At 38.7% G+C, this 14,145-nt stretch overlaps 2 protein-coding genes across 2 annotated transcripts in view; both read right to left on the bottom strand.

Annotated features, from left to right (window-relative positions):
- Positions 1–9,357, bottom strand: part of cacna1db (calcium channel, voltage-dependent, L type, alpha 1D subunit, b) — a 41,342-nt gene extending 31,985 nt beyond the window's left edge. The window contains exons 1-5 of the mRNA XM_027288435.1: positions 9,087–9,357; positions 5,072–5,224; positions 3,831–4,027; positions 2,480–2,583; positions 2,128–2,297 (exon numbers count right to left, since the gene is read on the bottom strand). Coding sequence (XP_027144236.1) covers positions 2,128–2,297; positions 2,480–2,583; positions 3,831–4,027; positions 5,072–5,224; positions 9,087–9,336 — 874 coding nt within the window. The 5' untranslated portion in view covers positions 9,337–9,357. The remainder of the gene's footprint in view (positions 1–2,127; positions 2,298–2,479; positions 2,584–3,830; positions 4,028–5,071; positions 5,225–9,086) is intronic.
- Positions 9,358–9,899: 542 nt separating this feature from the next.
- LOC113747731 (voltage-dependent L-type calcium channel subunit alpha-1D-like) overlaps positions 9,900–14,145 on the bottom strand; it is a 41,589-nt gene continuing 37,343 nt past the window's right edge. Inside the window, exon 6 of the mRNA XM_027288569.1 lies at positions 9,900–10,043. Within this exon, the coding sequence (XP_027144370.1) occupies positions 9,900–10,043 (144 nt within the window). The remainder of the gene's footprint in view (positions 10,044–14,145) is intronic.

Below are 14,145 nucleotides of genomic sequence, written 5' to 3'. Positions count from 1 at the left end.
CCCTAGATCCCTGGAGAAGGTGACTTATAAACTGCACCATTAGGGGGAAATACTTTTCTACATGTCTTCCTGAGGCAATGACGTCATCAAAACTGGGCTAGTTCTGTTTAAATTTTTTTTCTGAAGTTTGTGAAACACTGAATGTCCCTGCAGACTCGTTGCAGAATCGTTCGACACCATTCGAAACATATTCTAACTATTTTCCAAAGAATGTCTGTGTCAGTTTTGGTAACATTTGAATGAAGATGTGAAGATATAGATGTTAATTGATCTCGCATGTTTTGATGATGAGGGTCTTCTGTCACACATAAGTAGATGTGCTGAAAACACTTTCCATCATAAGACACTGAAGAACGAAGGAGTGAGGGAACATATCAGTCTGTGTTAGAGGAAGTCAGATAGAAAAGATATCCACGAGGAACAGAAATAGACACAAAGGAGGAACACTGAAGCAAAAAAAAGAGGAGCTTTACGGTGTAGAAACTTAAATCTATAAGAGAAAACTGTCTTTTTTCCTTTTGCAGTTTTCTTTAAGTAATGTGTCTGCATGCAGAAATGATGGTATATCAAAATGCATGCATTATTGTAATGTTGTTACCAGATTACAGATACAAACTTTCAGAAATATCCCAGAAAAAGACTGTTTATGTAGATGTGTTTTATGTAGCTAGCATCTTTAAAATGATTGTAATACAAAACTAACTCTAAATTAAAATTTCTGTGTCAGCCCAATAATTTAAAGCCTCCATCTAATCAAAAACCACATGCCCTACAACAAAAAGAAGAGTCAAATGAATCATATGGTCACTAGTAGTTACTGATAGTTATTTAACATTGTGTGACAATGTAGTAATTGTCATACCGCATAACTGTGCAGAGTGGAAACATACTGTTCCAACAATAAGCCTCCTCCAGCTAAAATATTCTCTCTCACGTGACTTTCTTCAGCATGAGTTCATGACTTTTTATATATATTTCCTATTTTCTGAATAATTTCTTATCAACCTTATGTATATGAGCTACTGTGACAAGTGAATTACCCCGGTGTGGGATCATTAAAGTCTATCTTATCTTATCTTACATGCACACAAACACAAACATCCACATTTACCCCTGTGTTGTCATGGTGACCAGCACACACAAGGCCACGCCATAGAAAAAGATCACCGCTGTCACCCACTTTCTTAGCGCTACCTTGGCTGGAGTAAGTCTTTGCTCGCTTCCTCCACGACACTGTTGCCACTATTTTATCACATCGCATCACAACTGCCTCTAACCTGCAGAGAGGATTTTTCTGCATCGAGATAATCATGAATATCTAAATATGTAATCCGTGTATTAGTGTAACTTTTACTAGATACACAGTGTGATACTGCAACACATTGTGACTCACAGATGCAAAGAGAAGACGCATGAGGAAATAAATATGTTCCATCCCTTTCTAAAGGCAGCAATGCAAAATATAAAGGTATTTTAAATTAGAAGAAAAAAGGAAAGTAAGTCTTAAGAGGACTACTGCCATAACCCATTATTTGCTTCACTCAGTAACAATCATCTTGTCAGAATTTGACTACTTATTTCAGACAGTAAATGTCTCATTTTGTTTTGTAGATCTAGTCTGTTGTACAAGATCCCTGAAGAAAGATCTATTGAATTGAATATTGAGTTGTGAGGTGACATTTACACGGAGTCGACAGTCGGCAGCATGTGATACTGTCCCTTTGTACTGGGTGCGAGCTCTTTGTCTTTGTTCGTCAGCATGTCATTTCTAAATGTAACCTGTGTAACTGTGGGGGAAAAGTCATTTATCATTAATATTATTATTATATGTCAATGTCTTTCTTCACACAGCTGAGACAGGGCAGTTTGTTCCAGATGCATGTAATGTTTCCATTATAACAGATGAAAAGCATCAATGAGCTTGTCAGAGTGGAATAATAACAGACAGATGAGTAATGGTTTGCCTAACCTGCCTCCTTTCACTATCAACGGGGCAAAGAGATGTGCAGTATTATTTAAAGGCAGAAGAACATAAGGCTCAACAACTCACAGTTGTGTTTACATTCTTAATTTCCCTGCTTTAGGCGAGGATACATAAACAAAATGAATTAAATCCAGGTAACTCACGGTTACGCTTTCCCTCCTCGTCTCCCTCTTCCTCGTTCTCAGGGTCAATGTCCTCGGCCTGGGTGATCCAGTCCAGGTAACCCTTCAGATCTTCTTCTAATTGCTGCTTTTCACGTAGCTTCTGGAAATCTCCCCGAGCCTTGGCCTTCTCTCGCTCTTTGGAAAACTCTCTGAATAGGACAGAGCAGAATGACAAACCCGAGTCAGGTAACATTGTAGAGGATCAGAACGGATGCTTTTGCGCCTGATCAACCTGTTCATGCTAAGCAGGGTCACAGTACTGAAAATGATGTGGTTGTGTGTGAAGTTTAACACATCAAAACAAGTCATATAATTCAAAATAAAAACCTACCCACTCAACACACCCAAAACCAAGTTGAGAACAAAGAAAGATCCAAAGATGACCAGACTGACAAAGTAGACCCACGGCAGCTCAAAGCCCATTGCATCATTCATCTAAATAGAAACAGAAGCAGAGAAGGAGAAAAGAGGATTACACATATTAGTTCATTCCTATTTAATTTAAAGCCTATAATGTCCATCAGATTGAAAGAGATATTCAACTTTGAGTGCTAACAAAAACTGGAGTGGGAACTGTGACCACTAGAGGGCACCATGTGAGAGACAACTGAGTGAATGGAGGCGGTCTAACATATATTAGTATCTATTAGTAATGTGACTGTGGCAAATGACCACACTACACAGCTAAAGTGCCTTTTGATAGAGATGTTTAGCAATAAGACACTAAAAGTTGATAGTTTTTCTGTTTATAATAATCTCCACACACTTGACACTTAACTTTTCTTTGCCCTATCTATGTAGATGCATGCAATTAAACAGCCATATTCCCTCTAAAAACATCCACACCAGCTGGCATAGCAGAGAAGAAATAATGCCTATCCACCCTGCAGTGATTAATTTATTTCTGCAGTTAAGGTCTAAGGTCAGACTTCATCTCTCCATCTATCTATCTATATCATCTCTCTCTCTTAGGTTCAATGAGTCTCCTTCCTTCGCCATTTTAATAACAGTATTAGCATGGGATTACCATGGTAACACATACACGCATAAGAGAAGTAAGGAGTGTGTGAGGAAGCGAGAAAGGCAGAGAGAGACCGAGAAAGAGAAGGAGGGAGAGAGGTTCATTATTTCACAGATGAGTGTCTCCATCAATAAAAGGACGTGGGTGGATTGTAGTTAAAACTCATTCTGAGTTGGGCTTCAGTGCTATGAGATGAGTGTTTTGGTTAATTAAAAGCTGTTGGTAATTTGTGCTAATAAGAAGCTGAGGGGCTTCAAGTAAGCCTGGATTTATTTATTTTTTTTTTAGTTTTTAAATACTTGTTATAAGAAGAGTGGCTCAGTGGGTCTTAGTTCGTAGGCTACAGCTCATAATGAGAGACAGTAACAAAATGAGATTTAGGATTTTATACATTAAGTGAATTCATTTTAAAATGAGTTTGTTTTTTATAGCCATATATTATAGCAGATTGTTCATTTTTTGCCCATGTGACTATAATAACACAATTGTAATGCCTTATGTAAAGCACTTTGTTGTTGTTGTTGTTGTTGTTGTCTACAAATAAACTCACCACCTTGCCTGTGTAATGCACATTACCATAATCATGTCAAGTCAAGACACATTGATTCATAAACCAAAAATATGGCACTCCATCTGGACTTGATGCAGAATGGTAGATTACCCAGTACAGGACATCAGTCCAGCCCTCCATGGTGATACACTGGAACACAGTGAGCATGGCAAACAAAAAGTTGTCGAAGTTGGTGATGCCATTGTTGGGGCCTTGCCAGCCCTCTCTGCAAACTGTGCCATTGAGCAGGCATTGACGGCCATGCCCTGATACCGCACACGGCGTGGACTCTTCTTCCACAAGGGCACCTGGGGGCACAGAGTTAGACAGATGAATCTACTAATCTACAGTACTTCTACCAGTGCATGATAAAGGCTAACTAAGTTAATCCTGCACTGATATTCACTACACAAAAACCTTATAATTTTTTTTAGCAGAGTCTTCCTTAGGGTATCTCTGTTACATAAAATCATTACATGGCTTAGCTGCTGAGGTACATCTAACCACCAACTGTATTTAAGTTGGTGGTTAGAGTGTGCTTCTCTATCTGCTCTATATGAAGATAATTATATACAGTTATTAAAGCTATATCACCAAGCACAGTTCATACATCCCAACATACAGTCCTCTTTCCTAGATCAATGACTGCTGTAGAAACATGCCATACACAAACACACATAAAACCCACAAGCTAAGTGCCTTTCTAAGGGATGACAGTACAGACACGAGCAAGGGGTTTGGATTAAAGGGAGCTTCTATCTCACTCTGTCATGACCTCTCGACTTAAGTCTACAATGGTTTTCCTGGCGTCTACAAGCAAACTCATCAAAGCAGATCAAAGCAAGAAAGAGAGGGAACGATTCAGTGAAAGGTCTGTCGTATTCCTGTACAGCCCACAGCTCCTGTGACTTAAGCTGCTTCACTCCTGTCCATCAGCTGTTTTAGAATATGACTTTGGTACATGTACATACTTGACATTTATGACTCACAACCATCCATGAATTCATCCTTACTTCTTGAATAATTTTGCCACGTTGGAAGCAAAGCAAGAATAAAGGGTCAAGCCTGTTTACATAATAGCCAGATATTACTCATTTAATCACTGGATTTAATTCACCATCTGTTGTTCTGTCCTGTTTGCTACAGTTTACCACCATTTACATACAAGGTACATCCTGTGATGAGATGTATACACTTGTATATGATGTGCGGCCCAATTTAAAAACTGTTGTAAAAGGTTAAAATCACCCTTATAGTAATTTGCATGAAATTCAAATTTCATGGCTGAAACTGTGAGGGGAGCTCAAAATGATATCAAAATAAATCCCAAATAAAACTCTGCATTAACATACCTGTTTTAATCACGTAGCATGTGGCATGCATTTTTCCAATAAAGAGCTCCAGGCCGATGATGGCATAGATGATAATGACGAAGAGGACCAGCAGAGCGATGTGAAGCAAGGGAACCATGGCTTTAATAATGGAGTTTAAAACCACCTGTAAACCTGTAAACACAGACAGAGTCCAAGGTCAGGGGGAACACACAGGTACACACAGAGATTATAGTATACCCAAGGTTCTCAAAATTTGAGTTGCCACCCATATGAGAAAAGCAGGATATCTGCACCTTATCTGAATTAATGATCAGTCCTTAAATATGTATTTATTTCAGCAAGAACAAGTCCTACTGAAAACATACTGTATATGTTGTGAAAAAGTATCTCAAACTAAAAGATAAGAATGGTTTGCTCAAATTAATTTGTTTTAATTGGTTTCTGTTTGTTATTAACTCAATAGCCTGACAAGAATTTCTTCAGAAATTAGGAATCATTTAAATATAACAAAATTATCATTTATTAATTATTAAATAACATTTATTAGCATTACAAACAATTGTGAAACTGGAATTACATTTTTGCTTGAAAAATGTATTATTAGTGAATACCAAATAGTTTATTTTTTGTTGATTAATCATTTAATCAAGTTATCATTTCAGCTCCAATAAAAGTAGGAGGCCAGCCAGAGTTGAGTATTAGGTTGGTGGCTGGCACTAGGACATCACAAGTTTTCATACTCTCACACACACACACACACACACACACACACACACACACACACACACACACACACACAAGACAAACAGCACACACGAAAACAAACACACTCATAGATCACATGCGTTCTCGGCTTTATCTATATATCTCAAGGACTCATGATACGCCTGAATAGGCATGAAAGCCGTCAAAGCGTCCTCTGTGGTATCAGCAAACAAGCTGAAATATCACAGCTTAATTAAACGGCATGTACCATCCAACAAAGACAAATGTTAAACTAGAATAGAACTGAAAATGTCACTTCAGCTCAGTTCAACTCCATCTTTCCCAGAGGGCCTTTTTTACCCAAGACCGGTGAATGGTGCGTTGCTATGGCAACTCAAAGAATGCAGACACATTAGGGCAACTTTATGTAAGGTCAGATGTGTGCTGAAAACAGAAAACTGTGAAAGAAGCAGTATTTCCTGGGTGATAAAGAAATTGGGCAGTACAGTACGGAGGAGTAGGCAGAGGGTCTCTTTGCAGTTTCATTTCAGATATTTAAAATAAGACAGAGCGGTAACAAAACATAAAAGATGTGCATACAGATTTTATTTTTATTTTGATAATGTTGAATGAATGGTATAATACCTTTTCTAAATTAATATAATAGGTTTTACATGTTTTTAGAGGCGCATCATAGGAGGAGAAGAAGTCTTACAATTATCAAAAGATCTGGCCATTAAAGTGTTCCAGTAAGCCATGGCAACAACATGCAAGCTACCAGGATGCTGAACCAAATGCTAATTGGAATTCAGCCATCAATCATTTTAGTGGTCGCACCTGTATTTTTCCTACTGTGACAGGTCAAATTGTCTTCTGTGAAAAAGCCATAACAACCCCTCTCTTAAATTTGATGAATTATGCAACTATGATAACAATGTGAATAAACAGCAGTTTAATGAGTACTATATGCTGACGTGTTTGAAATAGCCATGTTAAGTGAAATGAAAAGATTCACTTAACATCAAGCTTGTGTCTGGTCTTAAGGATGTACAAACTGTCCAAGAACAGGAAAATTGCCTGATTCTGACATTAAGACGGCTTCTTGGTTGATAAAGCGATTATCCAGTTAACACTGCAGGGGGACTAACGAATCAGCACCACAGGCACGTCGTTGTCAAGCTGTCATCAAACTGTCATCAAACAATGGCACCCCCCTAATCTCAGATTGGAAGATGGAAATGGAGGACACGACTGGACAATTTTCCAATTATCAGGCAACTCCAACAGCTTATCAATGTTTTGAAATAATGTATAATGTAGTCTGGGAGCGGTGTATAGCTCAGTTGATAGAGCAGCCGCCCCATGTGTGAAGGCTCAGTCCTTGCTGCGAAAGCCCAGGGTTTGAATCCGACCTGTGGCTCTTTTGCCGCATTTCATTCCCGTCTCTCTCTCCCCACATTCCTGTCACCCTTCAGCTGTCTCTATCAAAAATAAAGCTTGAAGAGGCCAAAAAAAATAATCTTTAAAATAATACAGTCTGGAAGTTTTAAGGTTGTCATGGGGACTGACTTTGCACTAGACTTCAGTGGAGCTGGCACTAAACTCTCTTTCACATTTCTCTTTGATGACATATCTCATGTCTGTGGGCAGTCAACAAAGCTCAATGTAATAAAGGGACAAATACATCATGGGAGGGTGAGATATATAGATACCGTAGTAGTAAAAAAAATTACTTTTTCTTTTAACCTGGGGTTGTAGCACCCTCGCATATACGTTCAAGACTTTAAATGCAAATGAAGTGAAAGATTAAGGTAAAGCTGGAATATTAAAATAAGCATTTCCTTTAACTATAATATTGGGGAACAGATGCTCCCTCAAGTTGCAAAATGTAGAAGAGAAGTCTTCCCAGAGTCCTAAATTGCTTCTCTTTGTCCACATGACAATTCTAGTGCAGGTAATCTATCTGGTATCTCTGGTATATGAACTGGCCAGTGTGGTGACCATGCTGTGCTTAATTACTGATTGTCTCCACCTGCCATTTGGAACCACCAATGTCAAAAGTTCCCTACTGTAAAGAGAGATGTAAAGCCCACCCATCCATTCATTATCTGTAACCTTCTTGCTGTGAGGTGACAGTGCTAACCACTGCATTACTGTGCCACCCAGATGTCAAGTCACCATGAGTCAAATTCATCTTTGTAGCAGAAGAGTAGTAGAGTTTCCTCCCTGGGTATCGTTGTACTAAGCGGGTTAGTAATGTCTATGAACAGATATGTGCATATGAATGCAAAATCTGTAGGTAAGGAACAAGATTTTAATGTGTTGTGATTTCTGTTTGTAGTCTTTTTATAGTCCCAGTAGTATTGAACAATCATGTTTCAGCAGGTTTAGTTAAATGCAGGTATGGAGATGTACTGATCCCGAACGCAATTTCTGAACTCTCAGAGTTATATCGTCCACTGTAGATTTAGCTAGCCAAGTGAGATTTTCCTGCCAGTTTTGCAAATAGTATAGGCTAAAGACTAAAGCACACTAGATAACCATGATGATGATGAGCCAAAACCTAAGGTCTACTTTAATGTGTCACTGACGTAGTTCCAATTATTTACCTATGACAGAAGCACATGTATTCACATGATCTGATTCTGCTTCTGATGGATTCAGGAAGACAGAGAACGCCGTCCAGACGTGGATGGCACTGGACAAACAAACAAACAGTGGGATGGAATGGCCAGACAGCAAAAGGAAATGCACATGTTGCCATGGTGATGTTGTATTCTTTAAATTAATGGAATGAGATGCATTTAATCCACTTATTTTATGTCTATTATTTTAAGCAATCAATTCATTATTAACCTCTCATCGTCCATATTGCCCATACTTTCTCCTTGTGTGAGGGAGCTATGTAACATCTCGTAGTAAATTGTAGTAAAAAGTTTAAATATTTAAACGTTGGAAGGCACTGCCGTCTATCACTACCTTTGACGGTATTCCCTCACCTAATTTTACCATCCTACACTCGTCCACTAAAGTGATAGCCAATATGCCATCTACCATCACTAAATTCATGTGAATACAGCATGAAATGTGTCAGTCCATTTGAGCAATTAAATTTCGAAACATCTTGAAAGATTCTTGGATGCACTTACAGCATTAGCCTCTTTGAGATCATGTGGCTCTCTGATCCACCCAAGACGCATTAAGTGCAATGAGTTATTCCCAGTGTCAAATCTGAAAGGTCCAAATAGCCAGACTAATTGAGGGTTTTGTGCAGGGTTTTCAAGTAAAAAAAAAAAGAAAGTGACTTGAGAGCTCTGCGTTAACTCACTGGGGACTCCAGAGACAAGGCGAAGGGGTCGTAGTACGCGAAAGGCTCGGAGGGCCTTGACATCAAACCCCCCAGGTTTGCCTCCAGTCTGGCCACCAGAGTCAGCATCTTTGGTTATCATCTCCAGAACCACACTGAACAACCTGGAGGGAGGAGGAAGGAGGGAGAAGAGAGCAGTGACAGAGATGTCATGAAAACAGAGCAAAAAAGATAAAAGCCAAAGCGAACAGAAAGCAAAGAACAAAGCCATGAGTCCTCTTTGTACTTGTCTCTGTGTACTGTACATGCACCTGTGCCTATATACGTGTGTGTCCTTTATGTCTGTGCGTATTTACTTTTAGTTTCACACCTCGTCACAGTTTACATTAAAGTCCCACTGGGGCCAGGTGGTCTACTGTTAAACCGTGACTCTCAACAAGACTCTGTTTGTGTGTGTGTGTGTGTGTGTGTGTGTGTGTGTGTGTGTACTGTATGTACTTGTTTGTCCATTTGTGTATACACGTTGTGCATGTGTTGAAAAGGTGACTGTCATCTTGTCACTGCACATGATGAGAATAATAAGCTGATGATGTGTTGAGTTAGGATTCTTTTGCAGTGTAAGTGTATAACTGCTCCCACGAGTGTGTCTTCAGCACATTCAGCGGACACGACCCCACAGTCCTGAAGCTGAGAATGACCTGATTTTGACACCTAATTTCATAAACGATATTTTAAATCATTCAAATTTGGCTGGGTGGTTAATAACCCTTTCTTCTTTGGTCTCAGAACTTAACATAGACTTTAAGCTATATACATATATTATGTGCTATGAACTCACCCCACTATGACAATGACAAAGTCCAGCATGTTCCAGCCGTTCCTGACGTAGGAGTTCTGGTGCATGACCAGGCCATAGGCAATAATCTTCAGAAATGTCTCTATAGTGAAAATGATCAGGAAGGCATATTCTACTGTTTCCTGTAAAGAGGGAAAGGAAGGGAAGTGGGATGAATGAGAAAATAAAAGAAAGAGAAAAGAAGAAATTATTATTGTTGTTTACCTAACCAAAAATGTCAAGGCAACTGGTGTCTTTTTGTCAAAGCAAGCAGTAAAGCAACTTTGACTTGACTTTGATCAAATCGCAGCCTCATGACTCCTGTTACCTGTTATGTACAGTGAAATCAGGTCTCTAATAAAGATTGCAATAGCACCTATAATTTCAAAGCCAATCTAATTCTGTTGCAAAAACTTTAAACATGTAGTTTAACGCATTCAAAAAGTGTACCCTGTAAGCTGAGATATAATTTGCACATCACCTCTAGGGGACAAAACCTCAGCAGTCATACAGTGTAAAAAACAGTAGTCCACCATGTCTTTGACTTAACCCCACACCTCCTCAGCTGGATAAGAAAATGAGAATAAAGAAATATATTTGTTTTGCTTGACAATTAGCCTTATAATAATGAATAATATGTGTTGCTGAGGTGTATGTAGATATGCTATTACATCTTCGTGTGTGTAGCAAAACTTAGTGACATAGAAAGAATAGCCGTAGAAATACATGGCTGAATTCATTAATCCAGTTTTAAAAACAACATAGACATGAGAGGGAGTAAAACAGAGGAGAGATTAATGATGAATTTATCAGATTTGACATCTGACATGCAAGGAAAGAAGTGACTCTAATGAGTGGGTGGAGTAAACGTAAGTATATGTGCCATGTCCCATTTTTCGAGTAGATGCCTTAATGTGACACTAGTTTGGTTCCGAGTTATGAGGCTTGGGATTCAAATACAAGACCTATGCAATCACTTTATTAGTTTAACTTATGAATAGTATTTTTACTATTAGTATATGTTTTTGACAAAAATATAGATCTTTAGGGTTTTCCAGAGACATGGAGATACTTCCATATATATATATATGCAGCTGAACATATTCTGTTGTTAAATACATTTACATACTGTGCATGTACACAAAACATGTAATTTTCATTAAAATAATTTACATGGTTCTTTATTATTATATGAGAGAGAGGGGAAGGCACGTAGAAAAGGGCTAAATCAAACCCATGGTATGCTAGCTCTTTATTTTTTCATGGTCATACTCAAATAAGAAATGTCATTTTATAAGCAAAGCTAAAAGTCAAAGCATCTTTTAAGCTTGAGGTTTCCATCCAACATCATTGTGAAACATGTAACACTGGTCTTTTACGGAGGCATGTGGGTGGAGAAGACCTGTATGAAATTAAAGGCCTTATGCCTGTTTGACTGATAGATGATCTCTGGAAAATTCAGTGCAGAAACACCAACGCTGTGACCATCAAAAATATATATTTTAGGACTACAAAAAATAAAAATCCCAGATATACTGTATGTTCTGCTACTTCATCAGCATGTTTCCATGGTGACAAGGTGTCGAGGTCCCTGAATTTGGACAATTCAACATACATCTATTTATTATGCTTACATATTATATTTCACTTTCTCACTTTCACTTTCTTTCTCTCTCGCAGGAACACCTTTCACTCCCCTACGTATCTACATACATACATACATACAAACTCTCTCTCTTTCTTTCTTGTGTACGTCTCTCTGATTGTACCCTCAATGCAAAAGGTTAGTGAGTCAGCAGGTTTTAAGCTAAGCACTTCTCTTGTTGATTTAAAGGACACAAACACACAAATTGCACATGGACAGCGAGTGCACAGACTCACACAGAAACATTCATGCGCACTGAAAGACGACAACAGTAACACTCAGACTTCACACCCACACACACAGGAAGAGAGACCCGCAGTAGTACACACACTTCTGAAGGCAGCAAGCCAAGCAGACAGTTAGTTTCACACAGGGATTATAAGCGCTCCTGGCAATGGCAACAGTTAGGCCACTGTAAAAACACCGCAACTAAACATGCTTGAGTCATGTAGTCCATCACAATCAACATCGAGAGTGCACACATCTTTAACCATGCCGGCAGCACGGCTTTGGAGCTCGTTTCACAACATTGATCCAGACTGAAATATCTCAATAACTATAAGATGGAAGTCATGAAACTTTGTTTGACATTCATATCATGATTCCAACAGATGAATCCGACAAAATTTGGTGATCCACTAACTTTTGATCTAGCCGCGCTATAAGTTTTTGAAAATTAAATTTGGTACAGACATTCATGTCCACAGGGTGGATCACGGTGATATTGAAGATTCTTTAAGTTTTGTTCTACCGCCACAATCAGGCCAAAATTTTCATCTGTCCAATACCTGCAAAACCTAAAAGATGGTGAGCACATGCTACCTGCTAAACATGTTAGTGTCTGGAGCATGTTAGGACTCACATTAACTGTGATGAATCAAACAATTCAAGTAAGAGACATTTATTTTCTTTAGTACAGACCTTCCTTGAAGAAAACATTTCAACATGGTTTGCAAAATATTCAACAGGACTGTAAAATAGTGCTAATTCTCAATGAATGGTCCAAAACATGTAAAATCGCTGCTATGGTCATTTTATACTGCAGAATATCCCAGATGCTTCAGTTGAACAACTCATCTGCCATGTAAATATTTATTTTCCTACAATGGTCTTGTCTTTGTCTGGTTCATAATTGTTAACTGGTGTAAGCTGAGCGGTGTGCCATTACAGTAGCTGGCTGATGACCTGTTAAGGTCAACAAGCACCATGACTCAGAGCTGCTTCACGGTGATAAAAGCCTTCGAAGCACACATGAATACACACCTGCCTCCATCCAATTTAACATTCTTGTTCCATCCTCCTATTGTTTACATAGGTCTGAAATGTCCGCTCCTCTGTTTAGTGAAAAGCTGATAAAGTGTGTGTGTGTGCGTTTGTGTGTGGCTCAGTCAACTGCAATCAGGTTGTGACCTGGGAGTAAAGGCTGATAATCATCAGAGCTGTGTCTGAAGAATGGAGATTACTGCGGGACAATGAAGACAACAAACAGCACATGATCGTACACGTTGAATTAACACACACACACACACACACAGAAATGCACACATATGTCAGGTGTAAATTGTATCGTATTGTATCGTATAACCCAATTTTGACTGACCGCTAGCTAGATCAAGTGATGGCAATTCTGTGTTTTAGAATCGTGAAGACAATGATGCCAGAACAAGTGGAGCAGTTTTTTAGAGAGCAGGTGCATGTGTACAATGCTGTTAATGAAAACAAAACACTTTCTGCAGCTGCTTCATGTTAAAAGCTTTCCAGTGAAAGGAGTGGATTATTGGGCTTACTGTGAAGCAGCTGCAGGAAAAACACTGCAATCACTGCGGGTAGCTTAACAATGAGTTTGTTTAATTTTAACATACGTAAAACCACAATATTTTCAACTTATAAATACATCTAAACTCTTGTTTTAGCAGTTAAATAAAATAACAATAAATAAACAAATAACCGGTGAACTTGTTGATTTTGATTTACAATTTACATTTTCAAAATAAAGAAATCGTTTCAGTCCTGCCATTTTTCTAATTCAACAAACTAAATGGAGATTTCTGTATTTAAGCTCATAGTTCGGGAAATGCTGTGCTCATTTACCTTCCCTTCTCCTCCTCCCTGCAAGGTACAGGAGTGGATTTAGTAACTAAATCTAGAAAAATATATTGCCCTCTGCCCTATTACATACCTCATGATAGCTATAATACAAATGTTATGATGTTACATAATACATATTAAATCCCTTTTTGTTTTCAGGTCCCCAGGGGGTTCCTGAATAGTAAGCGAGTGTGAGAGTAACACGTGGCACAGGCCTAAAGCTGTTTCGGTGTGACAGAATCAGAGTGGGGTCGAGTGCTGACCAGGAGGTGGAGAGAGAGACGACAAGTGGCACCCAAACCCTGTCAACCCTCTTCTCTAGAAACCTTTTGTTCTGTTACAACAGACTGGGAAATACAATGCCCATACTTGAATGCTAAAGAGCTAGAGAGCTATAAAGTTATTGGTTCTAATGATTCCTGTGTGCTGTGTCCAAACCCAGTGAAGAACACTGCACTAGTGCATCATGGTAATGTCCCTCTGTTTATGTAGTACAGCTGTAATAGGGATAA

The sequence above is a fragment of the Larimichthys crocea genome, chromosome XV, assembly GCF_000972845.2.
Source record: "Larimichthys crocea isolate SSNF chromosome XV, L_crocea_2.0, whole genome shotgun sequence".
Taxonomy (NCBI): domain Eukaryota; kingdom Metazoa; phylum Chordata; class Actinopteri; family Sciaenidae; genus Larimichthys; species Larimichthys crocea.
This window is presented reverse-complemented; position numbering and strand designations above follow the sequence as displayed.